General features: G+C 25.6%; 2 protein-coding genes across 3 annotated transcripts in view; one reads left to right on the plus strand and one right to left on the minus strand.

The window, feature by feature from the left end:
• Positions 1-9,141, plus strand: part of LOC127289567 (acetylcholine receptor subunit alpha-like) — a 104,334-nt gene extending 95,193 nt beyond the window's left edge. For both annotated transcript variants that reach the window (XM_051317558.1, XM_051317557.1), the window contains exons 9-12: positions 6,187-6,333; positions 7,363-7,521; positions 7,785-8,031; positions 8,887-9,141. In XM_051317558.1, coding sequence (XP_051173515.1) covers positions 6,187-6,333; positions 7,363-7,521; positions 7,785-8,031; positions 8,887-9,081 — 748 coding nt within the window. In that variant the 3' untranslated portion in view covers positions 9,082-9,141. The remainder of the gene's footprint in view (positions 1-6,186; positions 6,334-7,362; positions 7,522-7,784; positions 8,032-8,886) is intronic.
• Positions 9,142-15,443: 6,302 nt separating this feature from the next.
• LOC127289569 (aminopeptidase N-like) lies at positions 15,444-26,152 on the minus strand. The gene is made up of 17 exons (XM_051317562.1): positions 25,816-26,152; positions 23,852-24,042; positions 23,164-23,545; positions 22,605-22,917; positions 21,803-21,958; positions 21,310-21,621; positions 20,957-21,140; positions 20,521-20,671; positions 20,097-20,178; positions 19,760-19,934; positions 18,647-18,827; positions 18,289-18,566; positions 17,997-18,169; positions 17,577-17,744; positions 17,058-17,198; positions 16,827-16,908; positions 15,444-16,583 (listed from the first exon to the last, which is right to left on the minus strand). Exons 1-17 carry the CDS (start codon positions 25,862-25,864, stop codon positions 16,431-16,433), a joined length of 3,171 nt encoding a protein of 1,056 aa, XP_051173519.1. The 5' UTR covers positions 25,865-26,152; the 3' UTR covers positions 15,444-16,430.
• Positions 26,153-26,563: the final 411 nt, after the last annotated feature.

The following is a 26,563-nucleotide window of genomic DNA, read 5'->3' on the forward strand; positions in this document are numbered from 1 at the left end:
AATGCATCATTAACGTTTAACCTACGGATCGCAAGTAACATAAAGCCTTATCCTTTTATCCCGAGGCATCCATATTTTTTACGACCTTCTTTACAATGCTTTTATCGCAAATTCCAATTCCAACCAACAAATCGCTTGAGATTAAATCTTTTTCAAAGAAATTTTTCTTTTTTTTAATATTATTAAATAATGTTTATAATAAATAAAATGTTTTGCTATTTAATTTTCAGAATTCAACAAAACAATAAATGTAAACCCAGCACCTTCCACTCACTTCCATTGTTAAAAATTCATCTTTCTATTTCTATCAATGTAACATTCAAAATGTTTAAATGTTCATGTAATAGATTCAAAGTGCCTAAGTATGTCGAAACTTTATAGAACGTTACAGTGTTACCTTGGGGAATTCATGTGAAAACTTTATAGAGTTTTCCTAATGGAACTCTTGAGTTATGATAAAATACAAGAGTGAAAAATTCCTATATATAGTATAGTATATAATTGAAATAATAATATATTTAGTAATTTCAAAAAAAATGTAATTTTATTGTCCTAAAATATATATATATTTAACTTATTATATAGTTATGAATTGCAACCATAAATTGTTAAGTGTAAATAATATAGAATCTCGAAAATTAACTTAAACATTATAAACTAAAGTTTGTATTTACATAATTACCTATTCCTAACTACTAGTTTGATATTAAAACTTTTTTCTTTTACAGAAGTTATAAACAGGAATATAAATTTAAGAAAATTCAAAATTATTTAATTTTAAAAAGCAAATGTTCAGGTATATTAAAGTTGAAAAAAAAAAAACTAAAACTTGTAAGTAACACAAATTAAAAATCTTGAAGTTTTAAAAAGCTTAATCTTAATCTCAGATTGTATAAAATTTAAAAATAGGTCAGCGTTTTTTCAACCTTTTTAAAATTTGTGTTACAATATGTTTAGAAATTTTCTAAAAATGTCACATTTTTCCAAAAATTTATTTATACCGATTTATAACACTAAACTAACTATTATTTCGTTTAGTAAAGAATTGTTTACTTTTTATTTATTTCTTTAATTTTATTATTAAACTAGAAATTTCATGAACTGAAATTATTTCCAGTTAAAATTTAATGTGTAGTAAAAAAATTTTAATAACAGAACTTTTTCAACAATAAATATCTAAAATATCACCAAAATATCTACTTGAAACTTAATTAAAAATTTTCTCATGAAAAAAGCATAAAAAAGAGTCTCCCGTCATAACTGTTGGAATACGAAGGAGAAAACTAAGCAAAAATGTTTAAGCTGTAAAGTAAAGACTTTACGAGAAATCCCTGGTGAATGGAAGCCGTCACAGTGCAGGCCGGAACTCTTTCTTGTATTCTATATACTAAAAGAAGAAACTTGAACTTTTCGAAAACGACTTTCAGAAACCGGAAGTTGAATGGTTTCAAATGTGACCACAAAAAAAAAAGAAAAAAAAAATTGAGAATGAAATTTTCGACTAAATTAACTAAAATTTGAATAGAATAATAATTTGAGAAATTGTTAAATATATGTTTCTTTAGTCGATGGAAAGTTTAAAAGTTTATTTTAGAATTTAAGAGAAACTCCGTTGACTAATTAACACAATTATTATTCTCTCTTTTCCGATTCTTTCAATGACAGCAGCATCCAGTATTCTGCAAATACAAGTTGGAACTGAAGCATTTGCAATAGTTGAGCACAATTTAAATTTCAAATCATTTGAAATACCACTAACCATTCTTTCCATGATGTTCAATACACCACTCTAGAAAATAGTATTCACGAATAAATCAATAATCAAGTAAACCAAAGTAGAATCAGTCTATAAAAGGTAATTGAACTTTTAAATTGCTTTTTAAAAAGAAATATGTTTTTAAATACTGTTTCTTTTATTTTTTTTAATAACTAACTTTAAAGTAAAATCACCGATTTTCGAAAAAAATGATATTTTTGTATGAAAATCTGGTTGTGAAACAAAATATTTACATTTTGTCATATGTATTAATATTCATAATACCACAAATTTAATTTAATTTACATCTGACAATTGAAATTTAAAAAAAAAATTGTTGATTATTTAAGCATAAAATATGTATGTATATAATTTATTAAAATGGTATCCAGTAATTTATCTTGTATAATTACATAAATTTGTTACTAATTCATACAACAATGATTATATATATATATTAATTATCCAACAGCCCGCGGATACAAACTAAATCTCATGACAAGTAAAATTTACAGTACAAGTGGAATTCCATGCCAAAGGATTTCAACAATAATAGTCAAATAATCTGCTCCTCTTATTATCAAATAAACAGATGTGAATGCATGTCAAATGAATTCGACATTTATATTTATTATGTTTAATTGAAATCGCTTCATAACTGTATAATTAACTTATCGCTATGACATATATTAATATAAACGAACATATTTCTTTATGATTTAATATACTTTTGTTTATAAAATATTTGTTTTAATATCAAATTTTTAGTATTTTGTCTATTTTTTTTTATTTTTTAATACAATTCATGTTTTTTTTAAAATTAATGGAACTTTTTTCTATGTAAAATTAATTAGAATGAATATTGCACGACTTCTCATTTAAGGTAAACCGTTGATGAGGTGCTAGTTAGGTTACCCACACCAATTTTGTCTAGATAGGAAACAATTAGACGTTGACCAGAATGCTTTTTCTTCATCTATTAAATGAATTCGTTTATAATTTACATCGACGAATTTACTAAGATATTTTTCTTAGTTTTGTAGTTATTTAAAATTTTAAAGTTTTCCCAAGAAGATTAATTTTTTACTTTGGAAATCATTATTGTTAATTAATTAATTTTATGCTTGAATTATAATTTGAAATTTTTAATGATCAAAGATGCTCAAAATAAAATTATTCAATTTTAAAAAATCTCGTTTTTAACATCTCACGGATTTGCCAATCATTGGAAATAAAACATAACAAATGAATACCTTAAACGAAACTGATTTTACAAATCAATGATACTTGTTTGACAATTCGAACATTTACATTATTTCCTGACACATTTTCATTTGGAGAATAAAACATAACTTTTGATTGCAAAATCTACTAATCCTTTTCTATCATTTAATTAGAAATCTTTCAATTATTTTTTAATTTTTCCATCAGTATTGTATGTTTTTGATTAAATATTTAAAATTTATTAATTATAACGGTTATCATGTCTTTTAAATACCCAACTTTTTAAATGACTGAAAAAAATTTTCTACAAATTTTAGTGTCACAAAAGTGGTCGCTAATGAACTTTGTAATTAACTCTTAATTTCTAAACTGAAACTTTAATTACGTATTAATTATCATTCTTCATTATTAGTCTTCTTATATCTTTTAATTTTTTTTTAAATTATCAATTGATAACAATGTACTATGGTATAATTTTAGTAAGTAATCTTTTCAATTTTCCAAAATTCTAGTCAAATTAGAAAATTTTTAAAATATAGATAAAGATTTAATTCTCAATAGTGAAATAGCAAAGAAGCAAAACTCTTTTCATTAAAAAGTTTCTAGAAATTTTGTCACACTTTGGGTTCTATCTTTTAAATATTAAGAAGAAAGAGTTTTAATGAATCTGCAGAAAGAATGATGGTGCTCTCAAGATAACGAGATATCTGCTTTTGTATTTCTCTTAAAAAATATCATTTTACAAAATTTTTTTTTTTTGAACAAAGAAAATAAAACTTAATTTTGAAATCGAGAACATGAATTTTTATTAATTCAACATTTTGAAATGTGTTTTTTAAATTAGGAAACAAATATTTTCTAAGACAGATTCTTCAATGATAATTTAATTATTCGAAACCATCATCATGTTTTCTTATTGAAATAATAAAATACCTTGAAACAAAATGACAATTGATCTTCTTTAGTCGAATTCAAAAGTTTGAAAAAGAGCTTTCGAGAAGAACAAACAAAAAGTTGAGATTTATTGCCGGAACGGTCACGTAGATTTTTTAGGGACTCTCTTTCTCTCTCTTTCTACGTGCTTAGAGTAAGAAAAGTGGGTATAAGAAAAGTGATTGGGATTCATGTGACTGAAAACAAGACATGGGTGGTCAGTCTCAAGAGTCATTGGACGATTTTTGCTCGCAAAAGTCACTCTTCTTTAGTATATAAAAAATAAAATTTAATTGTAAGGGAAATTAAGATAAATTGTTAATGCAAATTTTAATTTTTGCGCCTTACTTATTTAAAGAATATATATATTTCATACCTATAGATAGTTTGAATGAAATATAATTTAATTTTATAGAAAATAATTATTTTCTAGTCTTGTAATTGCAGTAGTTTCGTGAATATTGATTTTACCGAAGCGTTGGAACGAAACACTGGACTACTCAATTAGAGTATTGACTATATTTGTAAAACAATATAAATTAGATAAAAAGATATTATTTTTTAAATTTAAAAATATTTAAGCAATAATAATAAATAGAAATTTATTTCGGATTTTTATTTTCAAATTGTTATTTTCAAATTGAAATTTTTATTTCCATTAGAGATATATAAAATGTCATTTACCGCATATAACGCAGGCAATATCAATTTCAAAACTAAAAATTTTTTGTTCTTTTGCTTTAGAAAAGTACTGATTTATTTATATTGTGGAAAATTTCTAGAAACTCATACAATACTTTTTTTGGAAAAATACAAAAATTGTGGAGAAACTTTACGATAAGTTCACGTGCGACTTCATCGAGAAATGTATCACCGAGTGCAGAAAGTCTGAGGAAAGAAAAATGACTGTGCTTTGGTGAAACTCGCTCTCTTGGAGAGTTTCCAATGTCTATGGAGGTTAAGAGCAAAGAATAGAAATTTTCCGGGAGAAGGACGATTAACGATCAAACTCGATAGTCGCATTTTTCTCTCCCGCGCGAGATGAAATTTAAAAGAAATGTAGCTGCAAACTCAATTAAAAGTAATTGATAGAAACAGATATATACAATAACTGAATTCCTTTTATTTTAGTCACGTTTCAAAAAATTATTTACTTATTCACTATCCGTGCAGAAATTCGCCAACCTGGCCCTGATCTGGCTGAAATAGGGATAACTGGGGCCTAACCAGGCCCATGTTCGGACCCCGGTTTTAATCGAAAGAGAGCTCTTTCTGTGGTCCCGATTCCCTGTTTCGTGCGAATTTGGAGCTTCCTGACGTGGGCCCTGCCAGGGCCCTTTCAAAAATTTCTGCACGTGTAATTTCTAATCAGTGATAGTGGAAGTGAAACTACTTTTGTGACTACAAAAATGGTCATTTCGTCGAATTTTGTAATTGCAATAGACCGTGTAAAATTTAAAGATTTAATGAATTTGGAAGCTGCGGTTTTTTTTATTACATACTTAAGAGGAACGTTTACGTCTGCAGGATTATCAGCCTCCATTATCAACGTCTCTCTTTGCAATATAGAAAGGGCTTCATGATTCTCATTCGTGTGGTTTCAAAACGACCAAATAATAAAAAGCAATTAGTAATCTATCTCTTCCAAAGAAAATAATAAAAGAATAATATTAAAGAAAAAAAAATCGTAAACTAAAAAAAAATGAGAGCGATTATTATTTTACACAGTGTATAGTTCGCACTATTTCATGAATGATGAATTATTACTACCACTTGAAAAGGAGCTAATAGCTCTGGACGGAATTCTTAAGATATTCAAAGATCCCCTCTATTTGCCTGAAGGAGGAATGGGAATTTTTTTTTTCTCAAAAGAATTTCGATCTGATATGGTGCTTTCACAAAAGAATCTACGACGAGATTTCAAAGAACTTATGAGGCACCGTAATATCATATATATATATATATATATATATATATATATATATATATAAAATGGAGCACACGTTTCGGGGTGAAAGCTAAATTTTCAAGCATGTACCTGAAACATATATAACATGCGCACCTTCTGCCACCTCTTGTAAATTTATCAAATTTCCTTATAAGCTCCATGTATTTTAAATATTTAAACATGCCTGAAATATTTTTCAATTTATGAAAAATTTCATTTTTATTTCATAATTGAAAAATATTGAGAAATTAATATTTATAGTTCAAAAAAGTAATTTAATAATATAAACATATTTTTATAAAAATTCTTTCAATTTATGTTTCAGCATATGCGTCACCGTAGTGGTACTTAACGTTCATTTTCGCTCGCCACAAACTCATAAAATGGCACCATGGGTAAAAAGAGTATTTATTCACATATTGCCCCGGCTATTAGTGATGCGAAGGCCTCAATACAAATTCGATACAAATCGGTAAGAATTAAAAAAAAAAATTCTAAATTGTAAAAAATAAATACATAGTAGCAAATGTTAATACAACCTTAAAATAATCTTCAAAATAAAAAAAAAGAAGCTTTTGATGGTAAATTGAATAGGCACCTTGAATGCATTGTGGGATAGAGAATTTTTTGCGGAAATTGATAAGATTCAGTCTTCTTTCTTTGCACTTTATATATACATATAATCCAAGCTATTCCGACACTATATAGCTTTTTATTATTTGGAAACTCTCCAATCTAGTAGTTCCTTTCAGTTGTAGAAAAAAAAAACGTTCTCAACAACGTGGTTTTATGTCACAAGGCAAGAAACCTACAAGAAGAAAAAAATCTCTTGCGGAGCATATGACCTACTTTTAAAAATACGTACACAGCGGCATTAAAAAAAAAAAACTTAATACTAATGCCACTCTAACCAAGAAGCCTGAAATTTTTAGAATAATTTTTCATTTTTAATTTCCTTTCTTCTTGTTATTAATATACACTGTAAAAAAAATTGGTGGAGTTAAAGGCAACTGGGGAGTAAAATTTTTAGAGTCAACTACAAAATTGAGTTAACAGATTAACTCCAAAAAGCAGGGACTTTTATTGAGTCCGGTGGGAGTTAAAATTTAACTCCTTTTTTATATTAAAAATATTAGTTAAAAAAAGTGTCCCCTGGACTCTATAAAAGTTCCTCAAATTGATGCTAAGGGAATTAATTTTATGCCTATGGAAATAGAAAATATAATAAAAATTTGTTATTTATTGTTCTAATACGCTCGCAAAAGAAATATTATATATATTTTCTAAAGTCACTATTAGATAAGGTTAATAACTAGAACTAGATTATGAATTTAATTAGAAAGTTGTAAAATTTTGCACCAAGTCGGAAAAAGTAATCTGCATTGTTGGATATGATCGCAGCATGATAATAAATTCAATTTTATGTAATTTTGTGAAAAGTTAATTACACGACATCCCCATGCGGCGGCGTAGATTTTAATTTTGCTGCTTCTATTTGCAGTTATTCGTCGGGCCGAGTTCTTATGAGAACCGTGAGAGGAAAGGAAAAGACCTGCTACTATCCTTACCATCCTGGATCTCATGAAGAAAGTGATGAGCATCTTACGCCTGGAAGATTTCACAGTCGTCCTGTCTCAAAAGAAGATTTGTCTTCCTCAAGGTGATGAATCTCCACTTATTGTGATAACTTTTTTTTTTCTTGATCAATTTTATTCACATTTTCAAATCGAGAATACGATTAGGGCAAACATTTTATGTACGTGTGGAAAATTCTACCCCTTTTCATAATTAAAAAATTATGGTTATTTTCGAACTTCGTTTTTAAATTTCATCTTCTAAAAATTTGATACAATTTTTGTTTTGATATTTTTGATGTTCGTGAAAAAGTAATGAAAATTCTTTTACAATTGTTTATAATTATAGCCTTACTGATGGTGCTCGATTTGGAGGAAGTTGTCAGATTCATGGACCTCCTTTGCCACCACTTCCACTGCGTGCAGAATGTGAAGATCTCTCAATTGCTGCAGAACCAGTTGAGGAGTTTAAAAATCCTGTTCTACGAAATGCATCCACATTTTCACATTCCAGATGTCCACCGGAAATTCATAGATCTTGCATTTGTGTTAGATTTATAGCAGAACATACAAAAATGCTAGAGGACTCTACAAAGGTAAATAGTGTACCTATTCAAAAATTTTATTCCAAGCCACCTTGATGAAGAATTGAATGTATTTACGCCTTGATCGATACAAGGTCGTAATATCCTTCAACCCTGATTCTAGGATATTTGATACATTTCTCTAATCAATATTGAATAACCCTTTATACCTTCTGTAAAGAATAACGGTTTAGAATATTTAAACCCTTTGAAATTTGGTAAAAAAAATCTGTTCAAAAAAAGCTTCCAAAAAAAAAAATTCTACAAAACTGGCGGATTCTCAATATGTGCTATAGACGTTCGATCTGATTGTGTAAGTTATGCAGACAACGTAACGAGCTATGGTCAATAACGACCGTAAAATGAAACCCCTTAAGGTATATATTCATGATTAATATTTTGTGGATAGAACCTCATTAAAATCAGTTAAGCTAAATAGTTAATCCAATGTAATATCATTCTCAATATCCTACAATTAACAGATTATAAATCTTAAGTCTGTATAACGTATTTCTATAAAAATTAAAGTATAATTCAAACCTAACGAAATAGAATCAATGTATTTTGATGGCATATCGAATACGCTGCACTGAAGTAGAAAACGATGTTCTGCAGAGCAGTTTACGAGCCTTTGGCTTGTGTTGATCTGAAGTTTAAAAAATTTTATTTATTTGTTCATTGGAACAAAAGGAAAAATTGTTTCACAAATCTATTTGACCTCAATTGATTGATATTGTAATATAATAAATTTTTCCCTTCGTCAAATAATATAACAAACAGTTTAGAAAGTAAATTTTTTTTATTATTCCCATGAGGACAGATAAGAAAAAAATTAGTATTTAATTTCTACAACGTTTATTTTCTCAGGTAAAAGAAGATTGGAAATATGTAGCAATGGTCCTTGACAGGCTATTTCTGTGGATCTTCACATTAGCAGTTTTAGTTGGAACTGCAGGTATCATCTTACAAGCTCCAACTCTCTATGATGATAGAGTTCCTATTGATAAGAAATTTAGCGAATTTGCAACAACAACAGTCGTCAGATGTCCTCCACAGCAATAGTCTGCGCTCGAGCCCTGCACCATAGAATAAGGAATTAAATAAAATAAAAAAAAAAAAAAATGTTAACAAATTTTGATTAATACTGTCCGTTTATTATTTTTATTTAGACTTATTAAAATAATCGGTTGCAGGACTCGCCTAAAATATTAATACTTCGCAATGATAAACTTGATTTAATTTTTTCAAATGATTAAAATTTTGAAAATCATAAACTTAAGAAATGAAACGTTCAGAAGTTTAAGACATTAAAATTTTTCCATAATGACTTTTCTCAAAATATGAATTTATCAAAAGTGAGTCATTAATATTGGAATTACTAAAAATTTTACTACTAAAAAGTCAGTCATTTTTTAACTTAAGGATATTAAAAACTAAACAGTAAAATTAATAATTTATTTACAAAACTAAAATATATTTATTATAATAATAATTAGTAGAAAATTTTCAGTAATTTTTTCATTAGTAACTAACTTTTCATTAATTCAGATTTAAATTGTTCCTTCTAAACACAGCCAATTAAAAACACTCTAAATTGAGATTAGTTACAATTTTATCTTCACAGAATCAATTGAAGCTAATTTGAATTTGTTAAAACTGACTAATTAGAATTCATTCAAAATTCTAATAAATTAGTAAAAAATTTTCACAAATTCAAATTATGAACAATTTAAATTAATCGAAAAGTCAATTAAGACGAATTAGTGACTGATTTTTTGCTTTAAAATTAACATATAATATTTTTAATTAATATTCGCTAATTAAACTATAATTAATTAAAATTATAATTTTTAAACAGGAAGCCAGTCACTGATTAAAATTACAGTAAAAATGTCAACTAATTGAAATTTAAAAAAAAAAAAAGAGATATTCGTCCAGGTGAAAATCAATACTGCGTTAAAATTACATTCACAGGAATTGAAATGTGGTTTTTATACGTTTTTTATGTAAGGCCCTCGAAAAATAGTCACGCGTTTCGTACATATAAAAAAAATGGATCATATTATATGCTTGTCAAATAATTACTATAATATGTAAGGACAATTGTTTGCCTTAGCGGGATCTAGTTTTTAAAGCATCATCAGTCATCACTGTTGAGTAAAGTGGGACTATAAAGTAAGATTTAATATTGTTATTACAATTAAGATTAAATATGAATTTTTCTATAAATGAAATAATAATTATCGTTTTTTACTATACATTGAAAAGCGAGTCCCCTAAAGCGACATGAATTTTTTATATATATCAATTAAAGAAGAAGAAACGAATTTCAAAAATTGATTTTTCAAATTATTTTTATTTTAAAAAATTTTTTCAGTTTTCTATCAATAACGTATTATTTAATACAAGAAAAATTATTTCTATTAATATCAAATTAATTTTTAGATTTATTATTTTTAATTGTCAAATAAATATTTTAACAAATATTTATATGCATAGGTGCCAAAGAAATAATTTATCTAATTTGAATTTTATTTTAATGATTGTTAATAATAATAATTTTTTAAAAATATAAAATAACAGACATTATGTTTTATAAAATAAATTATAAACTGTTTTTAAGACATAAATTCACGAAATATTAAGAATACAATAATATAATTTTATTTAACCTTTCAAAATAAAGTATTCTTTACTGAGCTCATAAAAAATGAATGTCAAAAGTTTAATTTCTGTAATTTCAGAGTATTTACTTACCCCCCCAAAAATATAGTATGTGCTCAAGTAAGTCATAACAAAGAAACGACACTTAACTGCTATAACTTAACAATTAAATACGATTCTATATTCTGTATCATAATAGAACTCAAATAATTTGAGCCACATGTGTAATTAACTCATAAATTGACAAACAAAACTCATCGTCCGAGAGTTCGTTATTACACTTTAAACAATGGAATTACTATATACAAAAAAAAAATTGTCTACAGGGAAAAGTATTTATAAATAACTGAAGAAGAAAAAAAATTTTTATATTCGAACCAATTAAATCCAAAGTACATTACATAAATCACAAACGAATATTTGCTAATATATTCATTCCTTATGCCTGCAATAGTTATAAATTTTTATAATATATTGTCATATAATTATTCAAAATCGAGGAGAAAAATTCTAATTATTTTTTCATTTTTTAGTAAAATTATTTATCATGTGGCTAAATAAATTTTCAGAGTTTTTGTTTACAGAGAAAAGAATTTTTCCACCACAAATAATTATCAATTAAAATTTATTTTATCAATTTTTGAGTCAAAAAAAAAAATAAGAAATTATTGTCATAAATAAATATTTTCTATTGCAAGTGTATTGTATGATTGTATTATAAATATTATAATTATATCTATTTTATTTTCCTAATATCATAGTTTATTAGTTTTCATATTTTTAAGAAAAAATACTACTGTTATTAGTTTCAAAAATTTTTTTTTTCACGTATTGCATTGTACAAAAAAAAATGTATAACGTACGTTTTAATTGTTATAATCCAAATTAAATAGAATTTGAAACATATATTTATAATATAACGTATGTATGTTGTTAAAATATATAATTATTAATTGTATAATGCAGCGGCAATTAATTTTTAACAAATTTATTCTTCTTTTATTAAATATCTTTATATATAAGTTAATATGTAATTAATTATAATGGACCAGGTAAATTTCATGACATAATTTTATATTAAGTTATATGATAATATATTATATAACCACGAATGACATAATAATAATAATATTATACATATTACTACATTATGCAGTATAATATTTAATATATAAATGTATAGTTATATTTATTCTGATTAAAATCAGCAAATGTTAGAATTAAAATATATATATATTAATTTAGAATTTGTGGAAAATGAAATTATTTTCATGATTATTCATTAATTTTCTATATTTAAAAATATTTTAAATGAAAAAGGGAAACAATATTGTATATGTTTGATTATTGTCCATTTTTTACAAAAAAAAAAGAAACTTGATGGTTAAATAGTAAATAGAAAAGAAAAAAATTTTAACAAATGTAAAGTAGAAATAAAATATATTTTACATATTTTTACAGTAGAGTTTCACGATAAGTGTCTCTTTATGTTTCTGAAGTTCTATGATATTTGTAAAAAAAATATTCCTAATCGAAAAAAAATATCAGTGAATTTTTTTTTATTACTTTTTAACTTTGGAAACAAGTCTTATATTCTTAGTGATCATTAAATATTTTTGTTCCATTTATTTCAAAGCAAAAACTCGCCATTATGTAAGAAAAAAAAAAATTGGCCATTTTTCGACGATATATAAATCTTAAAAAGAATTTATAAATTTTTATAGAAAACATGTACAAATTAAAAATCCCGATAAAACATTTTTGTGGTTTTTACACGAAAAAAAAGTGAATTCAATAGTACGTTCTGTATACTTGAGGATGATATACCAATGTATCCTTTAGTTTAAAGAACAGTTCTGTAAAATTCACATATTTTTTCGTGAATCTTCCAATTTGGCAATTTTGAACATATTAAGAAAAAAAAAATAAAATGCATTATAACTCGACTTCCACGCACATTTAAATGTTAGAAAAAAAATACCATAAAAAAGGGTAACTAAACCAGAGAAAGGTTGCCTCACTGCTCAGCACGAGCAATTATTTATTTTGTAACATAAAAAAAAAAAACAAGCGTTTGGGGCTCTAGGATTGTTATAATAACAGATAGTATGATAAGGACAAGTAAAGCATACGAATTCTAAAGCTGATAGTTGTAGCAATTTGAACAAACGTTATATCGTTGTTCGATGCCATAGTTTGTTGTCGATGTCACTGTCAGTCAGCGTTAAAAATTTATTTATTTTTAGTAGTCGCACATATATACAAAACACTTATTGTTGCCTTGTACGATTTGTCGATCACAATTACCAGAAGATCTATAAATTAGATTTCATGGAGGACGCACATGTCCTTAAATAATTAAAATTTATCTTGATTTTTTTTTTATTTCAATTTATTGTTCAATTACACTTTTTGTAATTCTTTTAATATTTATAAATTTTTTTTTCAGTTTAACAAAATCGAGAGTGAAAATTTCTCTTCTTTTATTTTATCTTCAAATCATAAAGATTTTCTGGCATTTGCGATGACAACTGATAGCATGGATCTTATTAATATTATTAGAATTAAGTGTATATGTATAATAAATAAAAAAAAAGGTAAATAATAAATATAACATACCGCTAAGTTAAATTAAAATTCGTTCAAAAAAGAATAATTAAAAAAAAAATTACTTTTACTTTTCTACTTCTGCATTGAGAAAAATGTTTTGCAAAAATTTTGATTGCTTCTTCTGGAACAAAATTTTTGGTACCTCAACCAATATTTAAAAAATTCTATTTTAAATTCACAATTCTGTTCAAATTAATTAGTTTTTTATGTACAAAACTAAATTCAACAAAACTTTTTGTACAGGAGATGCAAGGATACAAGAATACTGGAGATTACGGAACCGAGTTTAGTAAGATTTGGTCATTGCAAATTTTACCGAACTGTTTTGTAATCACCTAGCTGTATCCTCTAATACTAAAAGTAATTTATTTAATTTTTTCCCTGCAATAAAATTATTCTATAAATTATCATAGATTTTTTTTTAAAACTATACTTATAATGCAACTATACCACACATAAATTCTATATATCATAATAAAATATAGAATTATACCGAATTCCTTAACATAATTTAGCTGCTAATTTACTTAAATAGCCCTAGTGAAAAACGCACATTTTTTCTATTGAAATAAAAAATTGTAGAAAAAAAAGACAAAGCGCTTGCAAAATCGTGACGTGTTTAGAAAAAACTAGAAAATAATTATAGTACAAAACTGTAATTGAAATCTTGCAAAGGTAGGGGATCTTTTTTTTTATAAAGTATTCATAAATTCAAACTTTACTGAAAGAATTTTTTAAAGACAAATTATAAAATAATAATATAATTATAAAATTAAAATATCATTTCTGTGCGGAATTCCTCACAGCACCGGATATTTAAGGATATCCTTGGAACATCCTCAAGATATCCACTTTCTTCCGGCAGTTTGGATATCCCTAGGATATCCTGAAGGTGTCCTCAGATATCCTAAGTATATCCTAGGGATATCTAAACTGCCTCAAGTAAATGGATATCCTGAGAATGTCCCAGGAATATCCTTAAATTGGCTATTTTTAAATAGAAAGTATTTTATGGCAATTTAATTCCCTTTTTATTCCAAGATTTCAATCACAAACTTGATAAACACGTTAGTCCCAGGACGTTTTTGCATTGAGAAATTTAATAAAAATTAAAAGAAAAATCGACATTTAGAAACTAGACAATAGTTGTAAATTAGTGATCATATTTGTAAATATTGTAAAAAAAAAAAAAAAAAATGTTGACATAAATCAAGTCATCGAAGTAATAACAAGAAGAAAAGTTTATAACTCAATTGAGTCAAATTTACATTTCTTTGACGAATTTTTTTTTTTTAAATAAATAATTAACTAATTTTTAGTAAATAATTTTATTAATTACAAAATTAATGTGAACAAATAGGTTACAAAACATTTAATTTATTCAAAACAGTTAATAAAATAATTTTTTGTAAAATTTGTCAAAAACAAAAGAAAAGAGAAATGAAAATCTGATTTTTTTTAAATACAATTATGTTCAATAAATATAAGAAAATTTTTTCTGCACAACCAAAGTGACTTTTGATCGATGGGTCTAATGAACGAATTTGTAAAGGTATTTAAACCGGATTGATAACAAAAAAAAAAAGAAAAAAAAAAAAAGATTGTAAGAAAATTTACACACAATTTTAGATATATAGAAAAGCGCTGATATCTATATTAAATGTTAACAATATGAAAAAAAATATGTTATATCAGTGATGAAAAATTACTGATGAATAACAATAGTTGTAGATATATATACGTATATATAAATATATTTATATATATACTTATATATATAAAACTAGAGTACTGAAAACATATTAAACGAGAAGTTAACGATAACTAATTAATATTTAAATAATGGTTATGACCGTTAGATATATTATTATATACGACGTAAAAGATTTGTTAAATATGTATTATTAAAAATCGTTGTTTTAAGAATAAGTGAAACAAAGAACGAGATTCTTGTTGCTTGGTTTTGTAACTATGCTTGAGAAAAGCAATCGAAAAATAAAACTTGTTGTCGTAGAATATTTAGTTTTTTTTAATTATTATTAAAAAAAAAAAACCCTATATTTACTTTATCCATATTCTAAAATTGTTTCTATTTTAATTCTGTGCAAAGAAATTATTGATTGTTTCAGAGAAATTAAATGCAAATAGAATTAATAATAATATTTTTATTTATTCTTTATATAAGAATTTAATTATTATAAAAACTAACACTTTTGACATAGATTAATGTTCAAATCGCTATTCTTCAAGAAATATAAAATTGTTTTTTTAAAGTATAATTTGCGCACGGTGAACAGCGGAAATACTAACCAGAGAAACGATTTCGATCATTACAATTATGTAATAATAATTTTAGTTTGCGATTTTCAATTGAACATTATTTTGCTTGAAAATTTTTTTTCGAAAAAAAAATAATAACAATATGTAACTGTATTTGAAATCAAATTCAAATGTATCGCAAAGAAGTAGAACAGATAAAATCTATTTTGAGAAACTAAGAAAAGCATTTGGATAAATTACATTTAATTTTTTAACAAAGTATAGTATTGAATGTATTAATATATTAATAATAAAATGAATGACAAACTACAACATAGCTAACAACAGTTAATAAAATATATGCAAATATATGTACACATCACTTATTATTTGCGAAAAATCGACGATGACTAATTAACAATTAAGTAACGGTAATATTTATCGTAAATATGCAAAACAAATTTACATGTTTGTTATTTTTTTTTAAAGATGCAACGATCTTTTAATTTTTTTTTTTACAACTTTTATATTAACAATAATAACAGTTAAGTATCTGTCTCTTTTTTTTAAGCCTAAATGAACTTAATTAAAATCACAATAGTTGTAAAAATTACGAATAAATGAATATTACAATTATACTATATGGTATAACTATAGCTTTTTCTTGTACTAACTAGTAAAATCAATGTTTTAATTTAAACAAAGGCAATCAATTGATTTTGTATAATTTTTAAATTTTAATGAATCAATTCTAGTTGGAAAATTCCATTCACTATTTTACAAGAAAAGTAACAGTGTAAATTTTCCAAAAATCAATATTACCGGAATGAATTAATTTAAAAGAATATATGTTTAAATAAATTAAAAAATCATTTTATTTACGCGACTAGAAATAATTTAATCATTTTCTCTATCTCTGGCAATGAATTATTTCGCCATTGTTCCCAAGAACTTGATTCCACTTCAGCAAGAACTACTTCATAACCAACAGCTTTTAAACTTTTGATGTTATTATCCCTAAATTCCTGGAACTGTAAAAATTGTTTATAAATATTTGTAAAAAAAAAATAATAATTTTAAGTCTAATTCCTAACAGCATCCGGATATGCAGGATATCCTATGGATGTCCTATGGATAACCGGAAATTAGGGTATCCATATGATGTCTCAGGATATCCATAGATATCTTGAGGACATCCTAGAGATATCCAAATTGTCCTTAGGATATTCTGAAATATCCATTGCTGTTAGTGATATTAATTATATTTTATTTACCATTACTAAATCCTGCTTTGTCATTAAGGATTTCGACATTGCAAGAATAAATTCCTTCATCATAAAATAGGACTTTTGGTACCTAGTAAATTAATTAATATTATTAAAAAGAATAAAAATAGAAATAAAAGAAAATCAATATATATTTTCAAAATTGAGACAAGTCGCACATGTAACGTAGTCATTGAAATTCTGTCTCAATTTTTATTGTAAGATTTTTTTTTTTTATACCTATTTGTTATTTCCGGCCAACTTCTTTCTATAAATCTCTGAACAGCAAAAGCTGCTTCCGGATTTCGAGAGAAAGAGTGCAGAATAAGACGACTTTCCTCTTCACTGAACAAATTTTCCTCTAGTGTCATTTTCAAAATTCTGTAATAATTATAAAAAGTGGAATAATATCCTCAAAAATATCAGATAACCCCTTCAAAATTTTATTATAAATTATTTAAATAAGTATTAAATAGGCTAAATAAAAATTATAATTAATAGTAAAAATTTATAAGATCTTTGCAAAAATATTAAATATGCAAAAGAAAATTGTAAAATTGTATTTATCGATACATTGAATATTTATATAAAAAGAAGAATTATAAATAACTGTAGTGAAGAGATAAAAATTTAAATAAAATCTATTATTTAATGTAATATTTTATTATCATGATAGGAGTTTGAAATAATAAAGATAATTGATTCTGAAGCAAAGAGAGAGAGAGAGAGTCAACTTCAATATTTAATTTGAATGCTCACTTTTGCAAAATCCAGGGCACTTGAAAGCACGCGAGTGAGGACAGAAGTCGATTCTTTTCCTCTTTGTCTGTCGCGTTTATTGCTTTTTGCAAGAAGTATTGCCAATCATCCTCTCCACCAACTCTTGCGACTGTACAGTAAAATATCTCACGAGTATGCAATGGAAGACTGAAAATTCAATAAAATATATTCCAATATTTTTAAAATATATCTTTTACCGATCAAAAGAATTTATTTCTGAATAAAAAAAAAAAAAATGGTAAATGTGTCACGATCGGTAGAATATTGTAAAATCTACGAATTAAAAATTTTCAATATTCCATTAAAATTCCTTTCAAAAGGAAAATCAAAATTTCTTTTACAGATAGTGGCATAAACCATTTAAAAATTGAATAATATGACAATAAAAAAAATATTAACCTTTGGAATCCCGAAGTTTTTGTTATTGAAAATAATTTTCTTGCCCAGTCAATACATTGTGGATGCTCGAAATTACAAGCTAGATTTTTAATAACTACTGCTAATTGTGAACCTTCATCATTTGTCAATTCTGTTTCATTATAAATCACTGACAAAAATTGACGTGTAAAAATCTGAAAAAAAACATTGAGATAACAATAGAGATGTATATAATAAGTAAAATATGAATATTTTATAATTTAAATATAGATTTGAACATATATCTTTGCAACATTTTTATCGTTTTTTTTACCTGAAAATCTGAATAGATGTCAGTGTCATAGAGAGCGAATTTTAATTTTAATAAGTGACTCGTAAGTGCTGCCCATGGTGCATAATGTTTTTCTTTTGTTCTCATATAATTGATAAGTTTAAATGCCATTTTATAAGATGTAAGACCACCTTGAGCGAGACTAAGCACGTCATCGATAAGAGACGCTCTTGTCGCCGGAGGAAACTGTTCGGGTTTTTCATTAAGAGCCTCAGCAAGAGACATCCAATTATTAATATCATAATTCACTCGATAATATCCTAAAAAAAAAATCATAATTTTCAATGCAAAATTATTTATTCTATTTATTAATTAATAATAATAATAAATATTAATTAACCTTCTCCGTTAATATTGAATACAATCCAATTATCAACAATAATATTTTTTAATGAAATTTCATTTTTTGTCATCAAATGTTTAGTAGGTGATAACCAGTCATCACTTGAATTAGTGAAAGTTAGTGGAATATACCACAATTTTTCACTTTGTTCTGATATATTATCAAATGTGAACCATGCCTATAATATAAAAAAATTAATCATCTTTTTTGAACAATAAATTGTCATCATTATCATATATATTGTTCAATCAATATTGTACATTAATTATTTTAAACAATATATTACAAATTTGTTTATATAATATTTTTTTTGTTGTCAAAAAAATAAATTTTTTTTTATATTTCATTGATTTTACATGAATTTTCATTTTACGTGAATTCAATAAAATGTCAATTAACAGTACTCCGCCTGAATAAGCATACAAGAGATGCAAATTTAAACAACAAGCTATATGTAAATCAGTGTGCGCCGTTTCATTAGAAAATACGTAAAAGGAGCCTTTTTCTATCTCTTCTCTGAATTGTATAATTACAGTAACTGGATAATAGACCGGTAATAGAAAACTTCTTTGTACATTTAAAATTACATTTGTAAACGAGTTTGTAAAATTACTTTGTCACTGAATACAATATATACCCATCGTTTGTTCAAAAAAAAAAGTTAAAAATTGTTAAACTAATAAAATTTGCAAGAAACTAGTTCAATTTAATAAAAAAAAACAATGCCTTATAACATAGGGATATTCAGGATATCCTTGGGACGTTCTAGAGGTATCTTTTGTCCTTTGGCGGTTCGGATATCCTAGGGACATCCATGGATAATCATAAGATATCCTTGGGACGTCCTAGGGATATTTTTTTGTCTTTTGGCGGTTCGGATATCCTAGGGACATCCATGGATAATCATAAGATATCCTTGGGATGTCCTAGGGATATTTTTTGGAGTTTTGGATATCCTAGGGACATCTAAGAATAATCATAGGATATCCCTGGGACATCCTAGGGATATATTTTAATTTTTGAGTGTTTGGATATCCCAAGGACATCCATGGATAACCATATGATATCCCTGATATATTCTGAATATCCTTGTATTATGAGGGAACCAACCTGATTAACAATAATGGTTCCAGTTTCATTATCCCTATTAACAGAAACCACAGGATATCCATTTTGATAGATCCATGTATTCATAATATCAATAAGATTCAAATTTTCCGTTTGATTTTCTGTGTCTTCAGACATTGCCTCCCAAAATGACTTTAAATTTCCATTTCCATAGATCCTTTAATAAATGACTGTCGTTTAATTATTATTATTTTTATTTTTTAAAAAAAATATTTTCTACTATTTTTCAACTCTATTAATATTTACAGTATTTAATTACAATTTTATAAGAAAACCATAATAATAATAATTGTTGTAATGAATGTTTCAAAATACCCACCACCTGCTAGCAAGTTTCTGGTATCCGCTCCTAAAGGCGGTATCGTTTAATAATCCATGCAACATGCGAATGAGACATGCACCTACGATCATTTTTAACATTCATATTTTACATTTATGCACGATTAAAAATCAAAAATATTAAAATAATAGAGAAATTTTAAATAATTCAAAATGTTCGCAATTTTTTTGGTCGAGCAAAAAAAAATAGTTTTCCTACTCAAAGAGGTAATGGCAAAACTTTGAATTATGTAAAATATAATAAAAATAATAAAAAATAATAATTTTTTTAATTAAAAATTTCTATTTGTAAAATAAAAATATATTCTAATATTAAATAGACTTGTTTATTAATTAAAGAACTACATTTTTCGAACTCCTATTTAAAGAAAATTTATATATACATTATTATAGAATTAGTTTACCCTTGCTGTAATGTTGATTATCAAAATTATCCAAACGGGAAGCATGTACCTTACGTTGAAGAGACCTTGAAACACTATAAGCATCACGATCCATCATTTTCCATTGAACATCTGATTCAAATGAACCGGATGTGTCGAATGCCGGATCTATCTAAAAGAGGAAGCTCGTAAAAATATATATCTATTAACTGTAAAAGAACAACTTTTATATTACCCAAATGTATCTTTTTTCATTGAATCAAATTCATCAAAAAAAAAAAAAAAAAAACCAGGCAAAAATTAATAACACAAAATTTATTTCACTAAATATTTTTCGACCTAATTCTTTCAATAAATATTCTAAATTATTTAAAAATATATTCTGGATTATTAGAAAATTTGTATAACTTTAAAATAAAAACTATGTATTAAAACTGAAAATTGAATGATCACTTGCTTCTTTAAGAAATGCGTGACTAAAATAGATGAGTGATCCTTCCAGTAGCCAAGTATCTGTCCAGTTTTGAGTATTGATCACACCGCCTAACCACTGTCTACCAACTTGATGAATCAAATTTTTCACGGCTTGAATTTTTAACACCATAGGTGATGACTCTTCCTGAAGGTAAAAGAGTTGCTCTCTAAAAGCATCATAACATATTATGTGACTTTTTGTATAAAAGTGAAAAAACATGTTCCTCAAATTTTTTTTTTTATTTTTCATTTTTTTTTAACTGTATGGATATATGAAATATAGCTTTTGCATGTAAACAAGTTGAACTGGAAAATTTTAAACCCAGAAGGACTCACTTAATTGATATCAATCCCGGACTTCCTGTTCCATCTAGCGTCATAGGGTGACCAATCAAGTCCATTTTCTTCATAGGATAATTGATGGAGAACAGATTGACAAATTTATCCAATACGACATCAATTTTATCTGACAAATATGTAATTTGAGAGCTTTTTGATGCATCACCCCAAAATGTTATCGTTGATGAATTATCTCCATCGCCGTAATTTGTTTTTACAATTGTTTGAATATTACCTTCAATGAAGGCTAAATTGTGAGGTGAAATTAATGGAGTTTCTTCAAAAATATCAATAACTTGTCCATTGGAACTATAATAAAATTTATTATATTTTCACTATACAAAATTTTAAAATGTTTAATTTTATTTGTAAATTTTCTGAATTGTTTTAACGTTCTGTTATTTTTTTTTTTTTATTGAAGCGAACTATTCAATTTAAACGAACAAAGTATATCGAAGCAATTTTTTTGCTTAAAGTGAAGATTACTTACGAGTCATTCGAGATTTTGAGTGGCATATTTGAGAGAACTCTCATTTCTTTGGGACGTGACACAGATAGAGAGAAACGAGCCTTAAATTTCATGTCATCAAAAACAGGAAAAAGTCGACGTGCGTTGATAGGTTTCAATTGAGTTGCCATTAACCATCTTGAAAATTGATAAAAAATTTTGCATTTCATTTGCTCTATATTATTTAAATTTATCAAAAGTATAAATAAGTTGAAAATTAAATTTTTAATTTTTTAATAACGGAATTTTATTAAAAAAAATTGAAAATTCTAATTGAAAAATAAAGAAATAAAAAAACTAATTTTTCAGCATATATATATATGAGATGAGAACCGCTTTTTCAAGTATTTTCTTTATCTTTTTCTTATTTTGCCACCCTTCGTTAAGTTAACCGTACAAAGCTTCTTTAAAGATCGATAACGTTACTACCAGAAAGAACGTTTCTGGATTATTAAGTACTTCATCGTTAAGAAAAGGTATACCGTAATAGAAAAGAAAGACTCCGAACATTTAAACGATTTAATGGTATTATTACGCTTTCGATGCTATCAATATAAACCTATAAAGTGTTGCTGTTAATTCAAGAGCTTTAAAAAATATTATACTAGATCGAATAACAATTTTCAAACACTTTTTAAATCATTTTCAAAATATTTTTCATAAAACAAATGAATTGTATTCAAATGAAACGATAGAAATTAAATTTTTTTTTAATCAAGAACATATTCTTAATAATAAATTTTAAATAATTTTTAAAAATCCTTTTTTAAAATTAATTTCTCACCTTCTTTGATCATCACCTGTAAAATTAGTTTCAAAAAGACCACTATCATTGAAGAGAACTTCATATTCAATTTCCAAAGAATAATTGCCTGGTTCAATAGGTGTTAGTGAATGAATAACATGAACCTTACTCGCTTCGTTGATTTCGTAATTACCAATACCAATGTCCTTCAATGTTTCATGATTTAGATCAACATTTTTGTCCCTATTGTGATTATCTTTTTCATTTAGAAGTGTTTTTTCAGTTTCATTTAATTGCAATAAATTATCATCACTAGTTGTACTATCATAATCTAAAGAAGTAGCTTCTTCTTCTAAAAAAAATTTTTAAAAAAGTATTCTATTATAATTTAATTTGTAAAATATTAATAAAAAAACAAATTTTACAAATAATGTTGAATAAAAAAATTTTGTAAAAAATAAATTAAATTTTTAAAAAACGAAACTATTGTATTAGTAATAAAACTGTGTAAAAATCATTGCAAAACTATAATTTATGACTAAACATTTTTTTCTATATAAGTGTATAAGATACACGACTAGTAATTAAACTTTCTTACTATCTGTATAACCAATAGTTATAGTGTCATCCACCGAGGAAATAGTGACTTCTTCACTCAAAGTAGTAATTTGATGATTATTTTCCTCCTCTAGTTCTCGTTTCTTTTCATTCTTAGAATGCGTTACTCTCGTCAATCGATAGCTTAATGGATTTATATTTTGTGCATTTAAAATCAATTTATCCAAATTTTTTCCACTATTTTGTCGAAATTCAATGACAATATGACCCTTAATTTTGATAACTGTATTCATGAGAAAAATTGGTGTCAAAATAATTTGATACCTCGTAGGATAAATGAGACCAGAAAGTATAAATTTGCTATCTGAGATATTATTTTCTTCACTTTCTTCAAGAGCCAATAAATCCAATGGATCATGAACCTATTGAAAATTATTTTAATTCAAAAAGATTTAATTATGATTTCATATCAGCCTAAACAGCATCCGGATATTTTGGATAACAAAAGGATGTCTTAGGGATAACCAGAAAGTAGGATATATATAGGATATCTCAAGGATATCCATAGATATCTTGAGGATATCTTAGAGATATCCATATTTCCGGTTACGAATAGGATATTCTGAAATATCCGTTGCTGTTAGGGTAATTTTAGAATAATTAAGGAACAAATCACGTGATCCAACAGTCACATGTCCTTAATGTATTCAAAAAAAAGTAATGCTTACTTTCGGTTTTGGCGAAAAAGCAAAACGATGGCCTACAAATCCTGCGCCACTTATACAAACAATGAAAAGAAAAAAACAAATGGCAAATTTCTTGTTTGACACAAAACAACCACCCTCTCTATTATATTTTATATTATCAACAGAACATCCCGTTCGATTGTTTGTAATCTCCAATTGTGCCATATGAGAAGCTAAAAGATAAAATATAATAATGTGAAGAAAAAAGAATTTCATAAATTATTGTTATATTGTATATACTTTTATCATTGAAACTATAAAAAAAAAAATTTTTTTAGTGAAATTTTTCAAAAATAGAAATTATTTTAAATGGTCCAGGTAAAATTGAAAGTAATTTACAGTCTGAACAATCACACTATTTATCACTATATGTAACCTCAAGGTTCTTTTTGCACGAGTCAGCCACGTATTAACATTCGCATAATCGTTTATTCTGACGATAACATTCGACTTGGTGTACAAACCAAGTAATAAAGCACGTGCGAAGTACTAAGACTAAGAATTTTCAATGATAACAAAATTTTCACTTTGTTAGTTATTCATTTAATTTGGAATTTATTCATTGTTTCATGATAACGCACGCGTAATAAATTATGAAAATACCGCGAGACTTGATTAATTTAAATAACGTAATTCCACTTTATAAAATGATACTTTACTTTTGTCAAAACAATTATTATTATTATTATTATTAATCAATGCATTAAATTTAATTAATTGCGTATTAAAAAAAACTTGCACATTTTATAAAATTAATGAAATTAATTAATTTGAATTATAAGTTTAGAAGTTCAATAAAAAATTAATTTTAATTATAAAATACATTTCATGAATGACTGATTTAATGACATTATTTTTAGAAATACTTAATGTTCTACTTTTTATTTAAGAATAGAAGGGAATTTGTCGTTAATTATTAATTTTGTTACTTTCGCACTATGAAAAAACAGTTATAGCTAATTTACGAAGACAATATCGTTTTTAATAAAAAAAAAAATACTAAGATTTACATTAAAGAAAAGACAATGATATTTCGAATATTAAAACATAAGATAGTATTTTCACAATAATTAAAAAAACAATACAATTTTTAAGGATTAAAAAAGAAGACAATTTTATAGTTAAATAAAAAAAATTATATTATTATGGTTTTAGGAAAGCAAAATCTACACAATTATGGGTAATTAAGTTTGGAATCTGTATAAAATTTATATTTGGTCGAAAATATTACAGTTCAATTTAGAAATATCTATTTTTACCTAATTCGATTTTGATATTTAAAAAGGTATAATAATTTCGGATAAAATGATTTTTAGTTCAAATAATTGATGTTCTAGTGTACAATTAAAAAAAATAAAATCCAGAGATTTTAGCTCTATAAAAAAATGGGTTTTGTATATATACATTATATACCAATATATTCTTGTTTTTCATTTAAAAAGGAAACCGTAAATATTTTTATTTTTTAAAACATAATTTGTTTTGCATAAGAGTTCCGCATTTTATAATTGGAACAAGAGGCAGTTGCTTGTTAAATGTGAGTCAATAAATGCGTTTAATTGCATAAACATTTCGCAGAATGATGAAACATATATCTTTACGAATTCACACCCAGAAAAATAAATTGTATTCAATTAAAAGTTTTTTGATTCAATACAATTCACTATATTAGGAAGAATTTTTATTAAAATTCAAAATTTTTTTTCAAGAAATAATTATTTTATTTAGAATTTTTTTATAATTAAATAGAAATCATATTTCAATTAAATTATAAATTTACCAAAAACAAAATATGAAATAATTTTAATAAATAATAATTTAAAATTTTCAAGAAGTGAAACAATTTTTTTTTCCAATTGCAATATTTTAAAGTCTTGAAATTTTTATGAATGGGTGTTACATAGTTAATAGAGTTCATGACATTGAAAAATTAAACAACGACTCACAGTTCCGTCGACCTTCTTCGACAAAGGTGAAGATCGAACCTCTTCTCATTTTTGAGAAGTTAATTATCCGAGACTGACAGAAAAGTTGATTTTACTCGCATTAAAACACACACAAACACAGAAAATTGGAAAAAATATTTTTTTTTTTTTGTGCACTAATAGAAGATATTGTTAAAACCGTAGCGATGTTCTGAACAGGTAGAGTGCAATTAGTACTTCCAACAGAGCCCGGTATATGCGGATGCTGATCGCCGGTCGAGGATATCCCCACTTCTAAAACGACCGGCAGTCTTGATTCAATTGTCGTTTTCATAATGTACGTGAGCACATCCCATTCTTTTTGCTATGCATTGTTCTTCCTGAACACTTACACTTTTCATGTTATCTTCATTCTTTTAAACTTTTATCAAAAAAAAAAAAAAAAAAAAAAAAAAAATTTTACATGAGAATAAGCATCGATTTTTTAATCAACAGCGGTCACATGATTTTAGTAATATTAAAATAATTTAGTTTTAATTTAAAGAAATAATGACAATTGAAGATTTTTCGAAATGCATATTATTTATTAATTTTACAGAGTATTTTTCAAAATAAAAATATTGCCATGAAAAGTTGAGTCAATATTACTGCACGCTATAACGGTTTTCTTTGGAAGTTTGATCTAGAGAAAAATTTATCCGTTACATAACAATGATTACGGATTGTAAATAGTTATCCGACCCCTTTTTTTAAGCATGCATGACAACCG

Source organism: Leptopilina boulardi, unplaced genomic scaffold, assembly GCF_019393585.1.
Source record: "Leptopilina boulardi isolate dan_hultmark-lab unplaced genomic scaffold, ZJU_Lbou_2.1 LbouV2_48, whole genome shotgun sequence".
Classification (NCBI taxonomy): domain Eukaryota; kingdom Metazoa; phylum Arthropoda; class Insecta; order Hymenoptera; family Figitidae; genus Leptopilina; species Leptopilina boulardi.

Excerpts from the sequence above, each read along its gene's own strand:
- LOC127289569 (XM_051317562.1), bottom strand. The coding sequence starts at position 25,864 with ATGAGAAGAGGTTCGATCTTCACCTTTGTCGAAGAAGGTCGACGGAAC. Across the intron at positions 18,170-18,288 it reads ACATCTATTCAGATTTTCAG|ATTTTTACACGTCAATTTTT; the intron begins GTAAAAAAAACG and ends GTTTTTTTTCAG. Across the intron at positions 16,909-17,057 it reads TGGCCGGAAATAACAAATAG|GTACCAAAAGTCCTATTTTA; the intron begins GTATAAAAAAAA and ends TTAATTTACTAG.